This window comes from Cryptotermes secundus, unplaced genomic scaffold, assembly GCF_002891405.2.
Source record: "Cryptotermes secundus unplaced genomic scaffold, Csec_1.0 scaffold1182, whole genome shotgun sequence".
Classification (NCBI taxonomy): domain Eukaryota; kingdom Metazoa; phylum Arthropoda; class Insecta; order Blattodea; family Kalotermitidae; genus Cryptotermes; species Cryptotermes secundus.
The window spans coordinates 630,280-647,736 of NW_019737098.1; the positions used below are offsets into that span (position 1 = coordinate 630,280).

General features: G+C 40.8%; 1 protein-coding gene across 1 annotated transcript in view; it reads right to left on the bottom strand.

Moving 5' to 3' along the window:
* The window catches only part of LOC111870211, an 80,817-nt gene that overhangs the window by 61,803 nt on the left and 1,557 nt on the right, over positions 1-17,457 (bottom strand). Inside the window, exon 2 of the mRNA XM_023862309.2 lies at positions 4,273-4,407. Within this exon, the coding sequence (XP_023718077.1) occupies positions 4,273-4,407 (135 nt within the window). The remainder of the gene's footprint in view (positions 1-4,272; positions 4,408-17,457) is intronic.

The following is a 17,457-nucleotide window of genomic DNA, read 5'->3' on the forward strand; positions in this document are numbered from 1 at the left end:
TTCAAAAGACGCTGTCGGTCTCATTAAAAGTAAGTAGTAACATAATTATATCATACTCTTTATTTCTTTAATAAAGATTAAAACTTTGTTCAATGATGATTCACTTTTAATAGTTTACTTGCAGTTTAATTAATTATGTTTCCATATGTATTCAAAACATACTTTTGGATTTATTATGTTATAAATAGTATAGTATGTCCAAAATGTTGGTAATACCACATAGGTTTAAAAAAATAAGTCTACACAACTTAGCGGTCCGTAGAATTTTTCAGACATTTTACGGATCATTGGGTTTAAAAAGGTTGAGAAACATTGCTCTAGCATGTCATTCGCTGCTGTTGTTGTTGTTGTTGTTGTTGTAATGTGTGTGTATGGGTACATCTGAGTGCATCTCCTGGTCACCCGAGTCAAAGTCCCGCTAGCATGATCCGAGGGGAATTACGTCGCGCCTTGAGCTAAAGCCTTCAAAACCCCCAACTGTTGGGTACGACCAAATTTCTATCTCCATAAAACTGTACCGTATTATCACGCTGCACATAACTTATTTATTGCTATTAGTTATTAACCGTCTCACATGCAACTTTCTTTTTGAAACATTTAACAGCTTTAAACTTTAAAATATCTTCTACATCATTCATAAGAGCTACACACGACACAATAACGGGAACCATCCAGCAACACAGGACACATGAACGCATAGATGAAGGCATACCCGCAAAATTTAACTTACAGACGGAAGCACAGTAGTTCCATCAGCAATTTTAAAGACATCTGAATGTGACAGATACTGGTCGAAACGTGTAGTGTCCGTACACCAGTGATGTAGGAGAGTTCTTAAAGTTCAAAATTTTCAAAAGTTCTATCTGCAGTTTAATCCCCTTTCCCGGGACTACTGCTGGCCCAAACATTCCCTCCTGATTAATTCCATATGCATGTGCGTTGTGTGCGCGCGCATGTCAAGGCAGAGAAATACGACAGAATGGACAGAGTCAGCACCAGTTTTTCTCTCTACCAGAACACTCAAAAAGGAAGCGGGTTTGGAACAACCTACCGAGCGTAACTTGAAAATTAAAGCAAATTTGGGGCGTTCTTCCTGAAGTAGGATTTGTGTTTGTGTGCTTAAGGCTAATGCCAAAACTGTACTGAGAACTGCAGCTGAAGACTCGCTCCTGCGCTCACGTAATGATGAATGCTGTACTGACATAGAGCCAGCTGATTCATACGCCATTTTCGCTACTCCATTTACAGGCATACGACTGGGAAATGCCGTTCCAAGGCGGTGATGTACGCAGTAAAAGCAGATCGAGATCTTTTGGTTCTATCACGAGAGGTACATATAATTGAATAATGAATAATGTCATGAGTTTGAGAGCGCTGAAAGCTGCGTGCTAAGGAGATCATTCCTATCTGAGAGACAGAAAGTAGCAGGAAGTACAATTGTACAATGCAGAAATTTGTGGTTTTACGTTTCATGATATATTATTAAAGTGATTCAAGTTTTGTGGCAAACCCAGAAGGTAAGAGAGAACTTCATGTAGGTTTGGAAGATAACATTAAGAAGAATGTTAGAGAACCACGAGTAGAATTGTATGCTATGGACTGGATTTATCTAGGTCAAAATTGAGGCCAGTGAAGAACTCTTGTGAACACTGTGATGGAAAGTTGGGTTCCATAACATGCTGGGAAATTTTTGAGTAGCTGAGCGACTGACGGCTTCTCAAGGACTCATTTCCATGAAGTTGGTTACTTAGATGAGGTAAAGGTGGGATGGGCGGGGCATGCAGCACGTATGTGAAAGACCTGTAATGCATACAAATCTGTATATATACACCGTTTTAACGTGTTTCGCAGTTTCGCATAATTTTCACTGAAAGATAAATCACGTGGGCAGTCACGTATTATGATTCACACATAACTGGATACACTTACGTAGAGCGACAAATGATATCTAGATATAGCACCATCGGCTTTAAGTTTCTCACATGAACCCGTATTTATTCGGGGCACGCGGTAGCGTAGTTGGTTGCTGGCTTCCCACCGCGGCGGCCCGGATTCGATCCCGGGGTCTGGCGAAGTGGGATTTTTGGTGGACAAAGTGGCGCTGGGGGGCGGGTTTTCTTCGAGTACTTCGGTTTCCCCTGCCAATCTTCATTCCACCAAATTCTCCATCATCATAATCGCTCTGGGCAGGCTACAATAGGCCAATCAGTGGCCGCCGTGCTGAGTGGACCCAGTTGGACTCCACCCCCACTAAGTGAAAAAAAAAGGACGTAGTTGGTTGAGGCACTATGCTACGAGCCGGAAGGTCCGGGATCGAATCCCGATTAGGTCATTGGATTTTTCAATTAACCTAAACCTTCCAGCCGCACTATGGCTCTGAGGTCGACTCAACCTCTAACAGAAATGCGTACCGGGAATTTTCCTTGGGACGTAAAGGGCGGCCAGAGCTTAAGGCTGACAACCTTACCGCCATCTATGAGCCGATTGTCTAGAAAATGTGGGAGCCTCGACCTCTCACACACCTATGGGACTTCACGGCCCGTTACAGGGATAGTTTTACCCTATTTTTGCCAGTATTTATTCAACTTAATCAATCGAGCATCAATTCGTTTATTATCTAGCAAAGTCTGAATATGTATTATTTTCCCTTGAGTGTTTATGTTTTCATGTCTCTGTCGAAATATTTACAAGAGATTGTTCCATTATTCATTCTAATAAATTTGAATTTATTTTCAATTCGATTTCTGTCTCTGCAAGTGATTCTCAGAATGGCAGCAGCCGAGGAACTTTAAGCTCTCACAGTCGTGGCTATTCAGATTGCCGCTTCCTGGGATATGGCATCTGTAATTGTTGTGGCAGATGATCACCAACGTTTCAGAGGAAAGTGCTGTATCTATGTTCTCGGTAAAAGTGGAGGCAGTGGCCTCGTCCGAAACATCATTAAACATCCACAAGACTACGGGATGTCACATCCCAGGCGGCAGCAATCCAGGCTAAAGAAGACTACTAATAAAATAAATTATGTTAAGTCCACTTTTACCTACAATTCTTACATCGAAGAACAACAAAACTGTTCTGCAGGCAATGGTGCAGAAATAAAGTTGTCCCTGTGCTAATTTATTAAGAACCACTCCATGAATAAGTACGAAGAGGAAAGGCATAGCTCCACCACTCTTCACCTCGACACTATACTGTGGCGTACAGACCCGTTGCTAAGCGGTGACTCTCTAAACAGCGACCATTTCTGGGCAACGGCTCTGTAAACTCGTTCCGTTGCTAGGCAGCAGATTCTTAATAGTGCAAAAGTTGGAGGAAACAATAGAAGAGCTGTGTTTTCTGTGAGGTCTGTGCTGATTTGTTATAAGAAATTGACGAAGTTAGTTCACTTGAAAGTCAGTCTGTAAAGAGAAGACTATGAGGTTGGCGTGAAATGGCCGCCTGTCTGGAAGTTAGTCATCTGAAGCATTGAGAAAATCGTACGGGAGTCTGTGAAGACTTGGAGTAGTCAGTTCAATTCTGTATGGGAGGCTGTGAAGAGAGGATCTGAGCGCATGGAGCTGAAGAGTCTCCACTGTTAGAAGCTGTTACCAGAGAACGGCCATTGAAGACACAGCTGGCTGGAAAAGGCTTAGCGGGTGCTGTGGTAATTTGTGAATTGTGGAGTTTGGCTTTGGCGCTGTAGTTCCGAGACGCGTGTATAAGTGGTTAATAAATCCATTTACCAATCCAAAACCCCGTCTGGAGGTGAGTGGCCATTTTCACGATCCGGCCGCTTTGTCCCTTAAAATGAGCCCCGGTACCCACTGGACAGGAGGCTGGGTGGGACCCAGAGCCCTTCTGGACGCTGCGGAGTAGAAGAAAATCTCTTACCCCTCCGGGAATCGAACACCTGCTGTCCGACCTGTAGCCCGTCGACTTACCGACTGAGCTATCCCGGGACTAATATAAGATTAAGGTAACAAAATTCTGGTAGTAGGGTACCATACAATATTGCTGTACTCGTAGTGTCTTGGTTTGGTCGTCGCAGACTCATTTTTAAGTTTATACGTAGTTGGGTGACGTGAAGAAGGTAAGGTGGGAGCTATCTGACAATGTACTGACTGGATTCACTGGCTAGCTTGGAATCTCTGATGCGGTGTCATCCCAAAGGGCGAGGCCTACATGTGACGTTCTGCAGATTATATCAGCAGAGGTTACGGGATCTTGTCACCTGCTGACTGGAATGCGTTACAAAAACAAACATTAATACACAGAAAATACTTTTCCTTTTACCTGAAGCTGTGATCTCGTCGAAGTCAGGATCATCCAGTGCTGATGTCAGCAGGTCCTCGCTGCTCATTGGCTGCTGCTGTCGCTGGCCTAGCATGGTTCTTGCAGGCTTCTCCCCCAAGCAGAGGAAGTGGAACGCTGAAGACACAGAAGTTGGCAGTCAGTCCACGGGTCCGCATAATGTATAGTGGGTTTATTAAGAAAATCATAAACATGTTTTCTGTCTAATACCTTAACCGTATGGAGGATGAATTTATTTCAGTACTTAAAAATTCATTTCCTACTTGAGAGGAAATATGTCTCCATTATAGGAAAGCCGGTTAATGCAGTTTAGGGAAATAGTTACCGTTTAATGTGAGGATCATGTGAAAAACACTTAGTTCCAAACTAGGCGGTAGGTAGGCCATGCTTGAATCAGTTAACTGCTTATACCACATGCTTCAGCGTTCATGTAACTGGACATTTTGTCCGCATGTTTAGTTGTTACGAAGTCCGATTTGTTTTCATGATATATCACAGAGCTATCCCTCCTCCTAAACGTCATTATGCCCACTTATCTTTGTAACGGAGATTCCGTATGTTTTCTTGGAGGTAAGGACAGACTTCTAAAACATAGTTAGATGATATTAATCTTAGAGGGTTGATCACAGTGGCCGCGCGGTCTGAGTCAAGAAGTGTCTTCGCTCGCGCGAACGCTGGAATCGTGGGTTAGAATCCCAGTTGAGGCATGGATGTCTCTGTGTGTTTGTGTTGTTCTGTGTGCAGGTAGCGGCCATGCGACGGGCTGATCCACCGTCCAAGGAGTCCTACTGAATGTGTGTATATTAAAAAAGAGGAAAAGCGGCTAAGATCCACAAGGGCTGTAGAGCCACAGATAGATAGAAAGATAGTCAGATAGACAGACAGACAGATAAATAGACAGACGGACAGATATATATATATAGATAGATAGATAGACAGACAGACAGACAGACAGACAGACAGACAGATAGATAGATAGATAGATAGATAGATAGATAGATAGATAGATAGAGAGATAGATAGATAGATAGATAGAGATTCATGTTACTAGCGTCCTCTCCTTTACACTAGTCTCCCAGGTAGTCTCTTCTCTTCGGTTCTTTAGGAGTGATATTTTCTATGCATATCTCATCCCTCCCTTGCATGCTACATGCCCTACTATTCTTACATTCCTTGCTTCATGGCCTTAATAATGAACAGCGAAAAGTAGCGTTGAGACAATGATCCTGCAACTGTAATAAATTACGTCAAGTCTAAGATGGATGTTCTTGTGTCCTGCGCGGGTGACAGCGCACTCGATTCGTATCCTTTCTGTGCCACTAACATAATACGAGCCAGATATGTGCAGTGGCACTTAGCTTTTCTTGGCAAAACGGCAACACCAGAAGTAATTAGAGTATTAGAGGAGCAACTCCGAGTGCTGGGAGATCCACTTCCCTCCCCAGTAACAGCAACGTCTCTTAAGAATCCTCTTCTCGGATCTTTCTCACAACGGGTTAATGTTTCCAAAATCAACAATGCCTTATATGAATGATTTTTTTTTTCGCTGCCTGTTTGTATCATGCTGTCTTCTCATTACAGCTAAATTTCATCGGCAGTCATAGGTTGTATTTTTGGGAAGATTTCATAAATTCAGAATCAATACACACAATTATTTCCTTATTTTCTCCTCCTCCCTACTCTTTTTATTCTACAATTCGATTTTGCTTTACTTTACGACTCCTCTTTCTCCATCTAATTCTTTCTTCTTTACTTTTTCACCATTTCCTTCGCCGTTCTACTCTTGGTCATCTTCATATATGGGAACACCTTGTGGAATATTAAGAATTTCCCCTATGCTTGAAGCTTCATCAGTAATGTAGTCTATGTGAGATGGTAACATTCTTGCTAGGATATGTTGCAGTAGAATGTCTACATCACTTGGTTTGGCACGTACAAGAAACACAGGATTTTCAAGTGTATTCAGGTGTCCGAACAGCTTTACCTCAACACGTACGTTCTCTTTCCCGATGCTACCCTCGATGCTGCATTCTGTATAAGACGACTATACAGAACTGACCACATATTAACAAGGATACATTTCCAATATTTGCACATGTAACATGCGTTAAACACTGTTTCTCCCTAGCAGAAAACTTTTCAATTTGTCACACTTGTGATTGCTAATATTGATCCCATGTGGGTTCAATACATTAAACCAAGTATTGCGTCCGGGGCGGCGTGTTAGAGGAGTGTAGGGCGAAGTATTGGGGGCGGGGGCCAAGTTCAAAATAATGTACGTTCTGCAATTACTATTCCAATGAAAGCCACCTGCTAAAATGAAGGGCACTGAGATGAAGAGTTCTATCTTATGGGATGTAACACCGTATAGTCCGCTGAAAGTTAATCGACGTTTCGGAAGAATATGTCGCCTCCATAATCAGGGTCGAAAAATAATCTGAATTCTGAATAGTTCTATATTCTGGGATATGGCACCTTGTAGTCCGCTGAAAGTTACTTGTTTGGCTTAGTCTGCGACCTTGAAGATGGAGGGTCCCGTGTTGAGGCGGGTTAGGATACCTCCACTGTAGCCCTGCGAGTCGCAGAAGGCGACGAAAGGGAAATTCGGCGCCTGGTGGTATAACTTGGCCACCCTATCGTGAGTTTTAGTTCGACGCAAGGCTGATGACCTTGTACTGCCGTGTAATCCAAAGAGGTGGAAACCGGATGCAAGGTGCCAGAATCCTTTCAGGAAGGCTATGGGTCCAAAAGGGCTGTTTTGCCGGTAATGATAATGATAAAAATAGAGGTGATGTGTTCCTCCGAAACGTCGGTTAACTTTCAAGGCGTTATATCCCAGAAGATAAAAATCTTCATCTGCCATTATGAATCAACAATGGGGCCACGCAGAAAAGAACTCCACATTTTCTCTAGCACTAGTGTAGCTATAGTATAGATATCACCACGCCACTTTCATTACACCCACACCACTGCGACTCTTTCTCTACACCTACGCCAATACTACACTTATATCACTACACTTACACTACACCTACATCACTACTACACCGTCACTACACTTACACTACTACACTTGCACTACACTCATATCAGTACTACACCTTCAGTACACTTACACTACACTCATATCAGTACTACACCTTCACTACACTTATATCACTACTACGCTTTCAATATACCTACATCACTACTACACTTTCAATACATCTAATTCACTACTACACTTTCACTACACTTATATCATTACTACACTCTCAATACAACTAATTCACTACTACACTTTCACTACATCTACATCACTACTACACGCTCACTACACTTACATCACTACTGCACCTTCACTACACTTACATCAGTACACTTTCACTTCACCTACATCACTACTACACCTTCACTACACTTACATCACTACACTTTCACTACACCTACACCACTACTACACCTTCACTACACCTATATCATTACTACACTTTCACTACAATTATATCACTACGACACTTACACTACTGATCGAAGTTGCTGNTACACTTGCACTACACTTATATCAGTACTACACCTTCACTACACTTACATCAGTACACTTTCACTTCACCTACATCACTACTACACCTTCACTACACTTACATCACTACACTTTCACTACACCTACACCACTACTACACCTTCACTACACCTATATCATTACTACACTTTCACTACAATTATATCACTACGACACTTACACTACTGATCGAAGTTGCTGTCCGTATGGAATGGAGTTACACCTGATATTGAGGGGCAAGGGACCGCCTACACAGGCATCCTCTTTCTTATATGTGCATGCATTGGTCACAGTCTCCCGTGTTTGGTTATCAATAGTTTTGCGTTGCAATTCATTTTGAACAGGTGGTATCTTAAAAGTAACCACAATTTTTCCGTACTCTTAATATCTAGGCAGTGCACGCAATACAGTATAAAGCTAACTGTTCGCAGCTACACCCCTCTGTGAAGCAATATCGGAATATGAACTCGCCCAAACCCATGGCGCACCCACAAATGACAGGCCGGGAAGAATAAATGGAACTGTATTTAGTTAAAGGAATTCTGCACAAAGAAGCAGTCATTGCAGTTTACTTATGTGTTATGTTAGAACAAACAGCGTGAATAGCGACGTGTTTAAATTGCGTGCTGGATTTGTCTTTTGTTCTCATTGGTTTCATTTGTTTGACTGTTGCTGAAGCTGGGCGAGTTCACTGGCAATGTGCACTGCGAGAGCAGCGGTTGGAGCTGCAGGCAAGCAAAGTTCTTGCAGTGTAATTTATTATCATGATGAAGTGATTTCAATGTTGTGTGTAAAATCACGCCTCGAGAGAAAGGAACAACAAATGCAAATCCTGTACAGTCAAAGTTAATGGAAACTGGCAAACAACGAACTAAGAGAAACGCTACATCAGTTCGGATGTCGAAATGATTTGGGTCGTCCAATCATGGAATGTATCCTTGTGTGTATAGCCGCTCGGTTCACTGGAATTCATGACTACTTGTGAGTGAACGATGGAACTGAAATAAAGTTCTTTTTGTTCTTCGGCACAATTGGTTCGATTAAAATCTGAGCTTCAAATTGCAGTGCTGTAAGAACTGCATGTAACAAATTTAAATATATAAGGAAGTTACCAATTAATTAGCTCTGTTGAATAGCCTATATATATATATATGACCTGCTGTTATTCGGCTCTCAAGTTTAATCCGCTTTACCCTGTCCTGAGCCACACAAATGCAGTCCACATCCTCAAACCTATTTAATCCGCTTTACCCTGTCCTGAGCCACACAAATGCAGTCCACATCCTCAAACCTATTTCTTTCAAATTCCCTTTTATTCTTCCCTGTACGCCTACGTGTTTCAAGTGGTTTCTTCTCTTCAGGTTTTCCAACCAAAGTTTTGTGTACATGCTACATGTTCATCCCCTTTCATCTTCCGAAATTTTGTCATATTAATAATGATTGGTGAAGAGTAGCCTGCAAATTATGAAGTTTCTCGATGCTTAATTTTCTCCAACTTCTACTTAAAAATATTCCAAATATACTCCTTAGCACCCTACTTCAAGACTTGAGTCAGTATGTGACTAGGCTACAGGTTGGACGACCAGAGAATCAAGCAAAAATATTTTCTTCTCAAATTCCAGATCGGCTCTGAATTCCACTCAGTCTCCTATCCAGTGGTTACTGGGACTCTTTCTCCGGGTATGAAGCAGCCGGCATATGGCACTGACCACTGACCTCCGTCTGTTACAAATATATTAGGAATAGTTGGAGCTGTATCCTTATTGTCACATATTACTTCAGGCCTCCTAGTTGGTGTCTCCACCTTATCGTGGTGAGAGGGTTTGAGTATGCCAAGGACCCTGAGAGCTATACCAGCGGTAGCGTAGCTACTGGCAGGGCCTCCCTTGCTGGACAGGTCAAAGGGTAGACATCAGACGAAGAGAGACCCCAAAAACTGATGCCTGAAGCAGCGTCATCAGCAGCGACTTGAAGCACAGAGCAAATGATGCTCGAGATGGTTCAAGTTCGTACAGCAACAGGCGTGACCAGAGTGGTTTGAACGGCTGTTGTACTGCGATGTGGAAAGCAAATGGAAAAACTACCACATTATCACTTTTCCTGGATAGTATCTTTCCAAAAACAGAGATACCATGTATGCGAGATGTTTCCTCTGGAGACAAAACAAACCGGAGGGGCAGATAGAAGTGCCCAGAAGACGAGGAAGAAGACGGAAGAAGACATTTTAATTGAAGGAGAAAACTTGAGATCGCATTAAATGGAGGAACTGTTTTGGAAGAGACTGTGGACCTGTCGTCTGACAGATTACTGATGAATGAATTACTTCAGGTCATTGTGATTAATCAGACACAGGGGCAACTGTGCAAGTTCCGGAAAACACTGTCACACATTTTTATGTGGCGTGACTAATAATAACGCGGTTCGGATTGGATGATTTGATTTGCTGATCACAATAAATGAGTGATTATGACTCGCTCCCTTCTGACTGTCTCAATTATGGTCTCTCTTCTGATCTGAACTACGACGGACATCTCTTCTAGTCTGCCTTCTACGGACCTGAACTCAGTTCTGCCCTCCTCTTATATAGCTTATCCTTATCCAAGGAAACTTATGTGTTCCACACAGCGACGGGATGGTTTCCAAGAACCCCTCTCCATGGAAATGCGTATTCCAATTTGTTTCCTAGAATATTATATTTAAGCATCCTGTTGCACTCCATACGATAAATGATATAATGATACAAATTTTAAATGTTAAATTTTGAGCTGGGTGCAGTGTGACAGCGACGTGAGTGTTATACACCTGATGATGGCCGTCTGAGGCCGAAACATGTAGTGTAGGTGAACAATATCAAGGACACATAATATATTGTTTGCACTTGGGACGGAATTTGTATCATTATATCATTTATTGTTTCCTAGAAGTAGGTCAACATGTCAGAATATCAAATTGGTTCTGAATAGACGGCCTAATTAAATTGGACTTGTCTGAGTGTGACGCGCTGTTTAAGATTCTGATAATGGCAGTTCTAAATTACCTGAATTTTGTAATGTGACCTCAAATCAGGAAGTGGCAGATACGTAAAGGGTGCAAGGCCACGCAGCGGTAAACACGGTAGAGAGCAGACGGCACTAAAATGCGTAGTAGAACATGCGACATGAAAATGAGGTTTCTGAGATGACAGCGATGAGCCATCGCGTTCCGTGTATATGTCGACCACCAGAATAAGTTCATTCATTCATTCATTCATTCATTCTTTCATTGCTTTATCAATGACTCTATAGCCCTTCTTTGGCCATTTTTTTAAGTTTCGTAATCCTATACACAGTAGGTAGGACTCCTTGGAAGGGGGATCAGTCCATAGCCATGTCGCTACCCGACACAAACATTGAAAAAACGCACACAGACATCCATGCCTCAAGTGAGATCCGAACCCGTGATCCCCGTGTTCGAGCTGGAGAAGACAGGCAGTGAAAAGTACCTATTGAAATGAAGGTTAGAATGGAGTTGGCAAAAGATACAATAATGAGAAGTATTAGAAACAAGTGAAGTGTGTTTCAAATTTCAGAGAAGGCTGCCTGAATTCTGACCGGATAACTTCGAATTGAGGAAATGAGATGGTGCTCTGGTGTGCCTGTATATCGATCCACACAAACTTGTGTTGCTCCATCTCCTTCACATGAAACTGCTTTCAATTATGTGCTAGTGTTGCGATTCCCACAAGAACGAATTGTAATATTAATTCTATTAAAATAGGCCTGCAAATACAGCCACAAGGCAGGAGGCCGTGACAGCGGCGAAGGCTACGAGCTACCTTTTCTTCTAGCTTCTCTTGAGGCAGGACCGACTAGAGGAACACAGTTGCCAGAAGAGGATGCCACAAATTATGCTACACTGCATGCACCTACCTCAGACATATTGATACCATTTATATGAATATTATGTTGGTCACTGCTCATTGTCTGCCACATATTTCACGTGCACAAAGTTACGGAAATAGGATACTATTTTCGTCGATGAAACAAGATAATGTTTTAGAATTACTAGGTTTTTGGACTTCTTCCATTCTAGAGACTAGAAAACACGACGTTTCGGAAACTTGATGTGGTTTCGTCCTCAGGTGAGTGGAGGAAGACAGCTACTCAGTTGGGTCCCTAAAAAAGAGCTGACCTCTATCAGTGCACTCTACGGGACCCATCTGAGTAGATGTCTTCCCCTTCACCTCAGGACTGAAACATCGATTTTCCGAAACGTTGTGATTTCCAGTGTGTAGAATATCGGATGATGGAAAAAGTAAGAAACCCAGTAATTATGAGTGTTATATACCATCGTCAGAACCCTTTAGAATCTTTAAGATTATGATTTCATAACAACTTTTAGTCTCCGCCAAGACAGGGAGGATGAGATGGGCAGGATATGTAGCGCGAATAGGGCGAAGAGGAATGAATATAGAATATTGGTGGGAAAGCCAGAAGGACAGAGACCACTAGTAAGACCAAGATGTAGGTGGGTTAATAATATTAAAATGGATCTTAAGAGACATAGGATAGGGTGGTGTGGACTGGACTAATCTGGCTCATGATAGGGGCCAGTGGAGGGCTCTTGTAATCATGGTACTGAACCTAAGGGTTCCATATATTTTTGGAAATTCTTGAGTAGATGTACAACTTGTGGCTTCTCAAGAAGGACTCAGCTCCATGTAATTAGTTAGTTAGTTATCATCAAGTGTAAGAAGGATTTCCATCATCAGGTTAAGGGAGTGTGATCTTGACTAACTGTTTCTAATTGGCCAATCTGTGTAGGTTCCCTTCTGCCTTTGCATCTGCTCCAATTCCAAAATATTGTGTATGTCTCAGCTACACAGCAGACAGCGTACAATATCGTAATTATGTAGTATTGGTGTAATGGATATACCACTGCCACAGACCTTAAAATAATTACATTTATACCATGTACAATCATAAATGAAGTATCCAAGAGAAATTCGCATTCAAATCTAAGAATAGCCCATTAATGTCATACGTACAAATTTGACCTACTTCTTGTGCTTACGAAATTTACTGCAACGTTGCAGAACTTTAGTTTCTTATATACTAAATGTAGACATGATGGCCAGAGCTGCAGCAAGTAATGGACTCCAAGAAGCGGATCCATTCTTGGAGAGCTGATAGATACTCAGCACGACATGAAATCTAGCTTTTTACAGAATCCGGAATTCCGCTACCGTGCTCATAACAACCCTTCAACAAGTTCAACTTAGAACTTTAAGTGGCTGAACGGCGAGATCACTTCTTTGTATAATAAATATTTTCCCATATAAGTATTTCTGTTTCCTTCCATCTAAGCTAGGGGTGTAGTGAGTGAGTGGTATCTTGCCTTCAGTTTTTCCGGCCAATATTTTGTGTGCATTTATATTTGCCGTGCGTGTTACTTATTCCTCTCATTTCAGAAGCCCCGTATTGGCTGCCCTAATGATATTCCGCGATGAGTACATACGAGGATCCTCATTATGTAATCTTTTTCATCTTTTGTCACATCTTCCCTGTTAGGTCCAAAGATTACACTTGGTGTTCAATTCTGAAACTCTCTTATGTTGAAAGATAGGTTTCACATATTTATAGAGGTCAAAACATAAATATTACCTGCACAGCTTTGTATATTTTAATAATTATATTTGTAGATAGGCGATGGGAAAACAAACAATTCTGAAATGAACGGTTGAAAACTTTTCTCGAAATAACCAGCTCCATATTTCTTCGTGAAAGCAATATTTATTTGTTAATATAATTGCAAAATATTTTTTAATATCCTACAGTTTCTTAGATTTTATTTACTATCTTTGGTTTTATATTCCTCTTGTTTCTAGATCAACCCCCTTAGAATATCTAATTGATTGTGTATGTTATTAAGATATTTATATTTTAAACAAAGAAACTATCTTCATACATAAACCAAAAGTTGAATTACAGAACAAGTCGCGAATTCGTTAGACCCACAAAACTTCATTACCACAACTTCAGAACACGCAGCAAAAAGGCTGTCAACAAACCATTTCTGAAAACACTGTATAGTCGTACTATAAGTTCTTTTTAAAACCTAGCTTCCTAATTGCCACTTTTATATTTTCAATAGAGCTGCGACCTTGCGCAAGTGTATGCACACATAGACGTCTCGTACCACAGCAAGCGTGTTATTACACATTACAAACACTCCACTCCTTTACTTCTCACATACTTATTTTCTTACCGCCTCTCCTCCTTTCCCAATTGTCTCTAGATTTTCCATACGCTTCATGGATAAAGAGAGAGAAATGCAGAATGAAGTATCTTCCTGCTTTTTGGAACGATATTTAGGAATTTTGTTCCCGTTCTGTTTTACCTTAAAATATACACACTTGGTGAATAACTGTTACATCTACCACTTTGGTAAAGTTAGAGATAAATCTGTCTCTGTAACAAACCGTGAAGGCCCATAGGGTTGCGAGACGTCGAGGCTCCCGTATTCTCTCTAGAAAATCGGCTCACGGATGGCAGTGAGGTTATCAGCCTTACGCGCCGGCCACCTTTTCAGCCCAGGAAGATTCCTGGTACTCATTTCTGTTAGAGACTGAGTCGAATCCAGGGCCACAGTGAGGTTGGAAGGATTAGATCTATTGAAAAATTTAATGACTCCAATGGGGATTGAACCAACGACCTTCCGGCTAGTAGCACAGCGACTCAACTGCGTGGCCCTCTACTGCTTTGGTAGGACTTCCTAACTGAAAATAGAAACCACTGATTTCTGTTTCTCTAAATGCAATGTCCTGCCACCTTGTGATGATTTAGTTGAAATGAAATCGGTATCTCGAGATCTTACAAAGTTTGATGTTGTCAATGACAATTTGAACTTCACTGGAACGAACACTTCTGCAGTGTGGTGTTTCAGACTTCCTAAACTCATGAATATTCAGCAATGTACTAAAGTAATTTTCCACGTGCCTACGATATTCAGGGATTCTCCTTCTTTCTGAAATGTATTCTAGCTTTGTATCCGTTGTTAAATTCACCCATGCGTTAATTCAAATTCACGATATTTTTGCTTTTACTGTTTGTTTCCATCTCGCTGACTTTTATCTTTTAGATATTCCCTCTTTTTTCTTCATGCTTCGGCTAGTTTTCCAATTTCTAGTGATACAGGTCACCTGTCCAGCCATTGCGTTCTAACCTCCTTTCTTTCTTCTCCTAAGTCAACGCCTTTGTCACCATGGCCTGGGTTTAGACTGAGAACTTCTGTGATATCTTACCCTTAAATTACATCAGTATTCAGGTTATTTCATGGAGTGATGACCCTCCGAGATTTGATGAGTTAGTGTACGTGCTTGTCAAGGCAGCAGTGTAAGCACTCCAATATCTATGGAGTGAATACATCCACGATTAAAAGAGACGTCACGTAAAAATGAAAAATTAATTATAAATTAAATGGAAAGTGTAGCAGAAGAGGCGTTAAGTTTTTATAAAAATTTGTTCCAACCAAAAAATAATCTTGCTTTTTATTGAAAAAGAAATAATTGGGCCACTAAGTCAATAAATTACCATTTTTATAGGAATTAAAAGATCGGTATCTTTAAAATATTGCTGAGAATAATATTTTGGCGAGTGATAAAATATAAAAGTAACAGAGGAAATTATAAGACTCTCATCATAATTTGTACTCTCTGTAAAGTACTATTATAATGACTAAATAAAGAATGATGAGATGGAGAGGACACGTAGCACATATAACAAGAATACATATTGCATACAAAATTTCGATTCGGAAACCTTTAAAATGGAGACAGCTTTGTGGGGATTTGAAGCGTCGAAGAAGAGAGGTAATAGGCATATTAATATTTATCATATAAAAATATGCTGTGAAGAATTGAAGTGCATCACTTAGCTAGAGTTCTACATTAGAGTGACGATGCTGGTCTACGAGCCTCGAAGTCAGGTGATAAGGCAGGTCTCTCTCTTATTTCATAGTGACGCATGCGTGAAAGAGTAGTTCTTGGATATTGGTTTAGTGGTCTGACAGCGCACTAACTTCCAGTTGAGAATATATGAATTAGTACAGGTTATTCGTGTAGAAAACTTTTGGTAGAGACCGCACTTTTTAAACAAAATTAATCATGACCAGAGCAGCAATATTTTTAAACTTGTTTCAAATTAAAGATATTTTGCATTATTGTCACATTAAAGTACAAGGCACTGAAAAGTGATTTCACGAGAATGTCTTTATAAATACACCAATAGCAGCTTCGAATCACTACCATTTGAATAGCTACAAGATGGAGCGATGAAAGCAACCGCTTCATTGTTTGCTACTGTGTGGTTAGTTGTGGCAAAATGCGCATTCAAATGGAAGTCTGACGTGAAACAAACCCGCTTTTCTGAGATGTACCAGTAGACTTGTGTCTTATCAGGAGCTACCGACTGCTACTTCAATAAACACGTTGTGGACCATTACACGCAATAGTATAAAAACAATGATGATGATGACTTGTCTGAAGGCTCTAAGTGGCTCAAAATAGAGTACTGAATGGTAGTATGACTAATGAGAAACAAAATGGACAGGGTGTGGACCGAAACGTCCGTAACCAAATTTGGGGCAGGCTATTGCTCTGGAATTTTCCTGGAGGGACGGAAGATAATATACTAGTAGATGACCTCTCTCTGGACCAAGATTTGAACCCAGAAACTCCGGAATATGATATACTAATAGCAATCATTCAAGTGAAATATTCTGTTGTTATTATGATGATAAATCGAGGGAATAAATTTTCAAAATAATGAAACTTCTATGCCTGTCCCAACCGGATTTAGTCGAGCAACATAAAATTCAAAGTATCAGTTTACTGACTTAAAGACATAAATCTGCTTAAAGGAAAAGAAATGTGTGCAATTCAAGGTCAAGTTAAAACAATTAGAAATTATACTAAATTATATATATATATATGTGTGTGTGTGTGTGCGTGCGTGCGTGTGTGTGTGTGTGTGTGTGTGTGTGTAGGCCTACATTTACATTACACTCAATGAAATAAAGTCCTTCTTGAAGAACAGAACCTAACCCACCGAGTTATATTCCACACCTACCACCGAATCAAAATAATCTTTACCATGCACATAACAGCCCGCCACAGAACTCTGTCCTGAGCCAGGTAAACTCAGTCAACCTCTTCGCATTCTATTTCCGTACAGCATATTTTAGTATTTTTCTCTCATCAACGTCTTATGTTTCTTCAGTAGCCTCTTTGTTTCAGGTTTTCCAATTAAAATTGTGTGTATATTTCTCATATAACCAGTTACGATCTCCTCGCATTCAATTAATAATAATAAACACTCACAACACACACAATAGTCCATTTGCTGAAGCAGAGGTGCAGTAATGCAGTTGAGTTGACTAGTCACTGGACAAAGTCCACGCTCCAATATTCTAGACGCTTTTCAAACAGAGCACTTCTTGAAATTCACGCCAACTCATACTACAGATACACCCAAAAAGTACTGACCACCTCCACCTCCACCTCCACCTCCACCTCCTCCTCCTTCTCCTCTTACTACTACTACTACTACTACTACTACTACTACTACTACTACTACTACTACTACTAC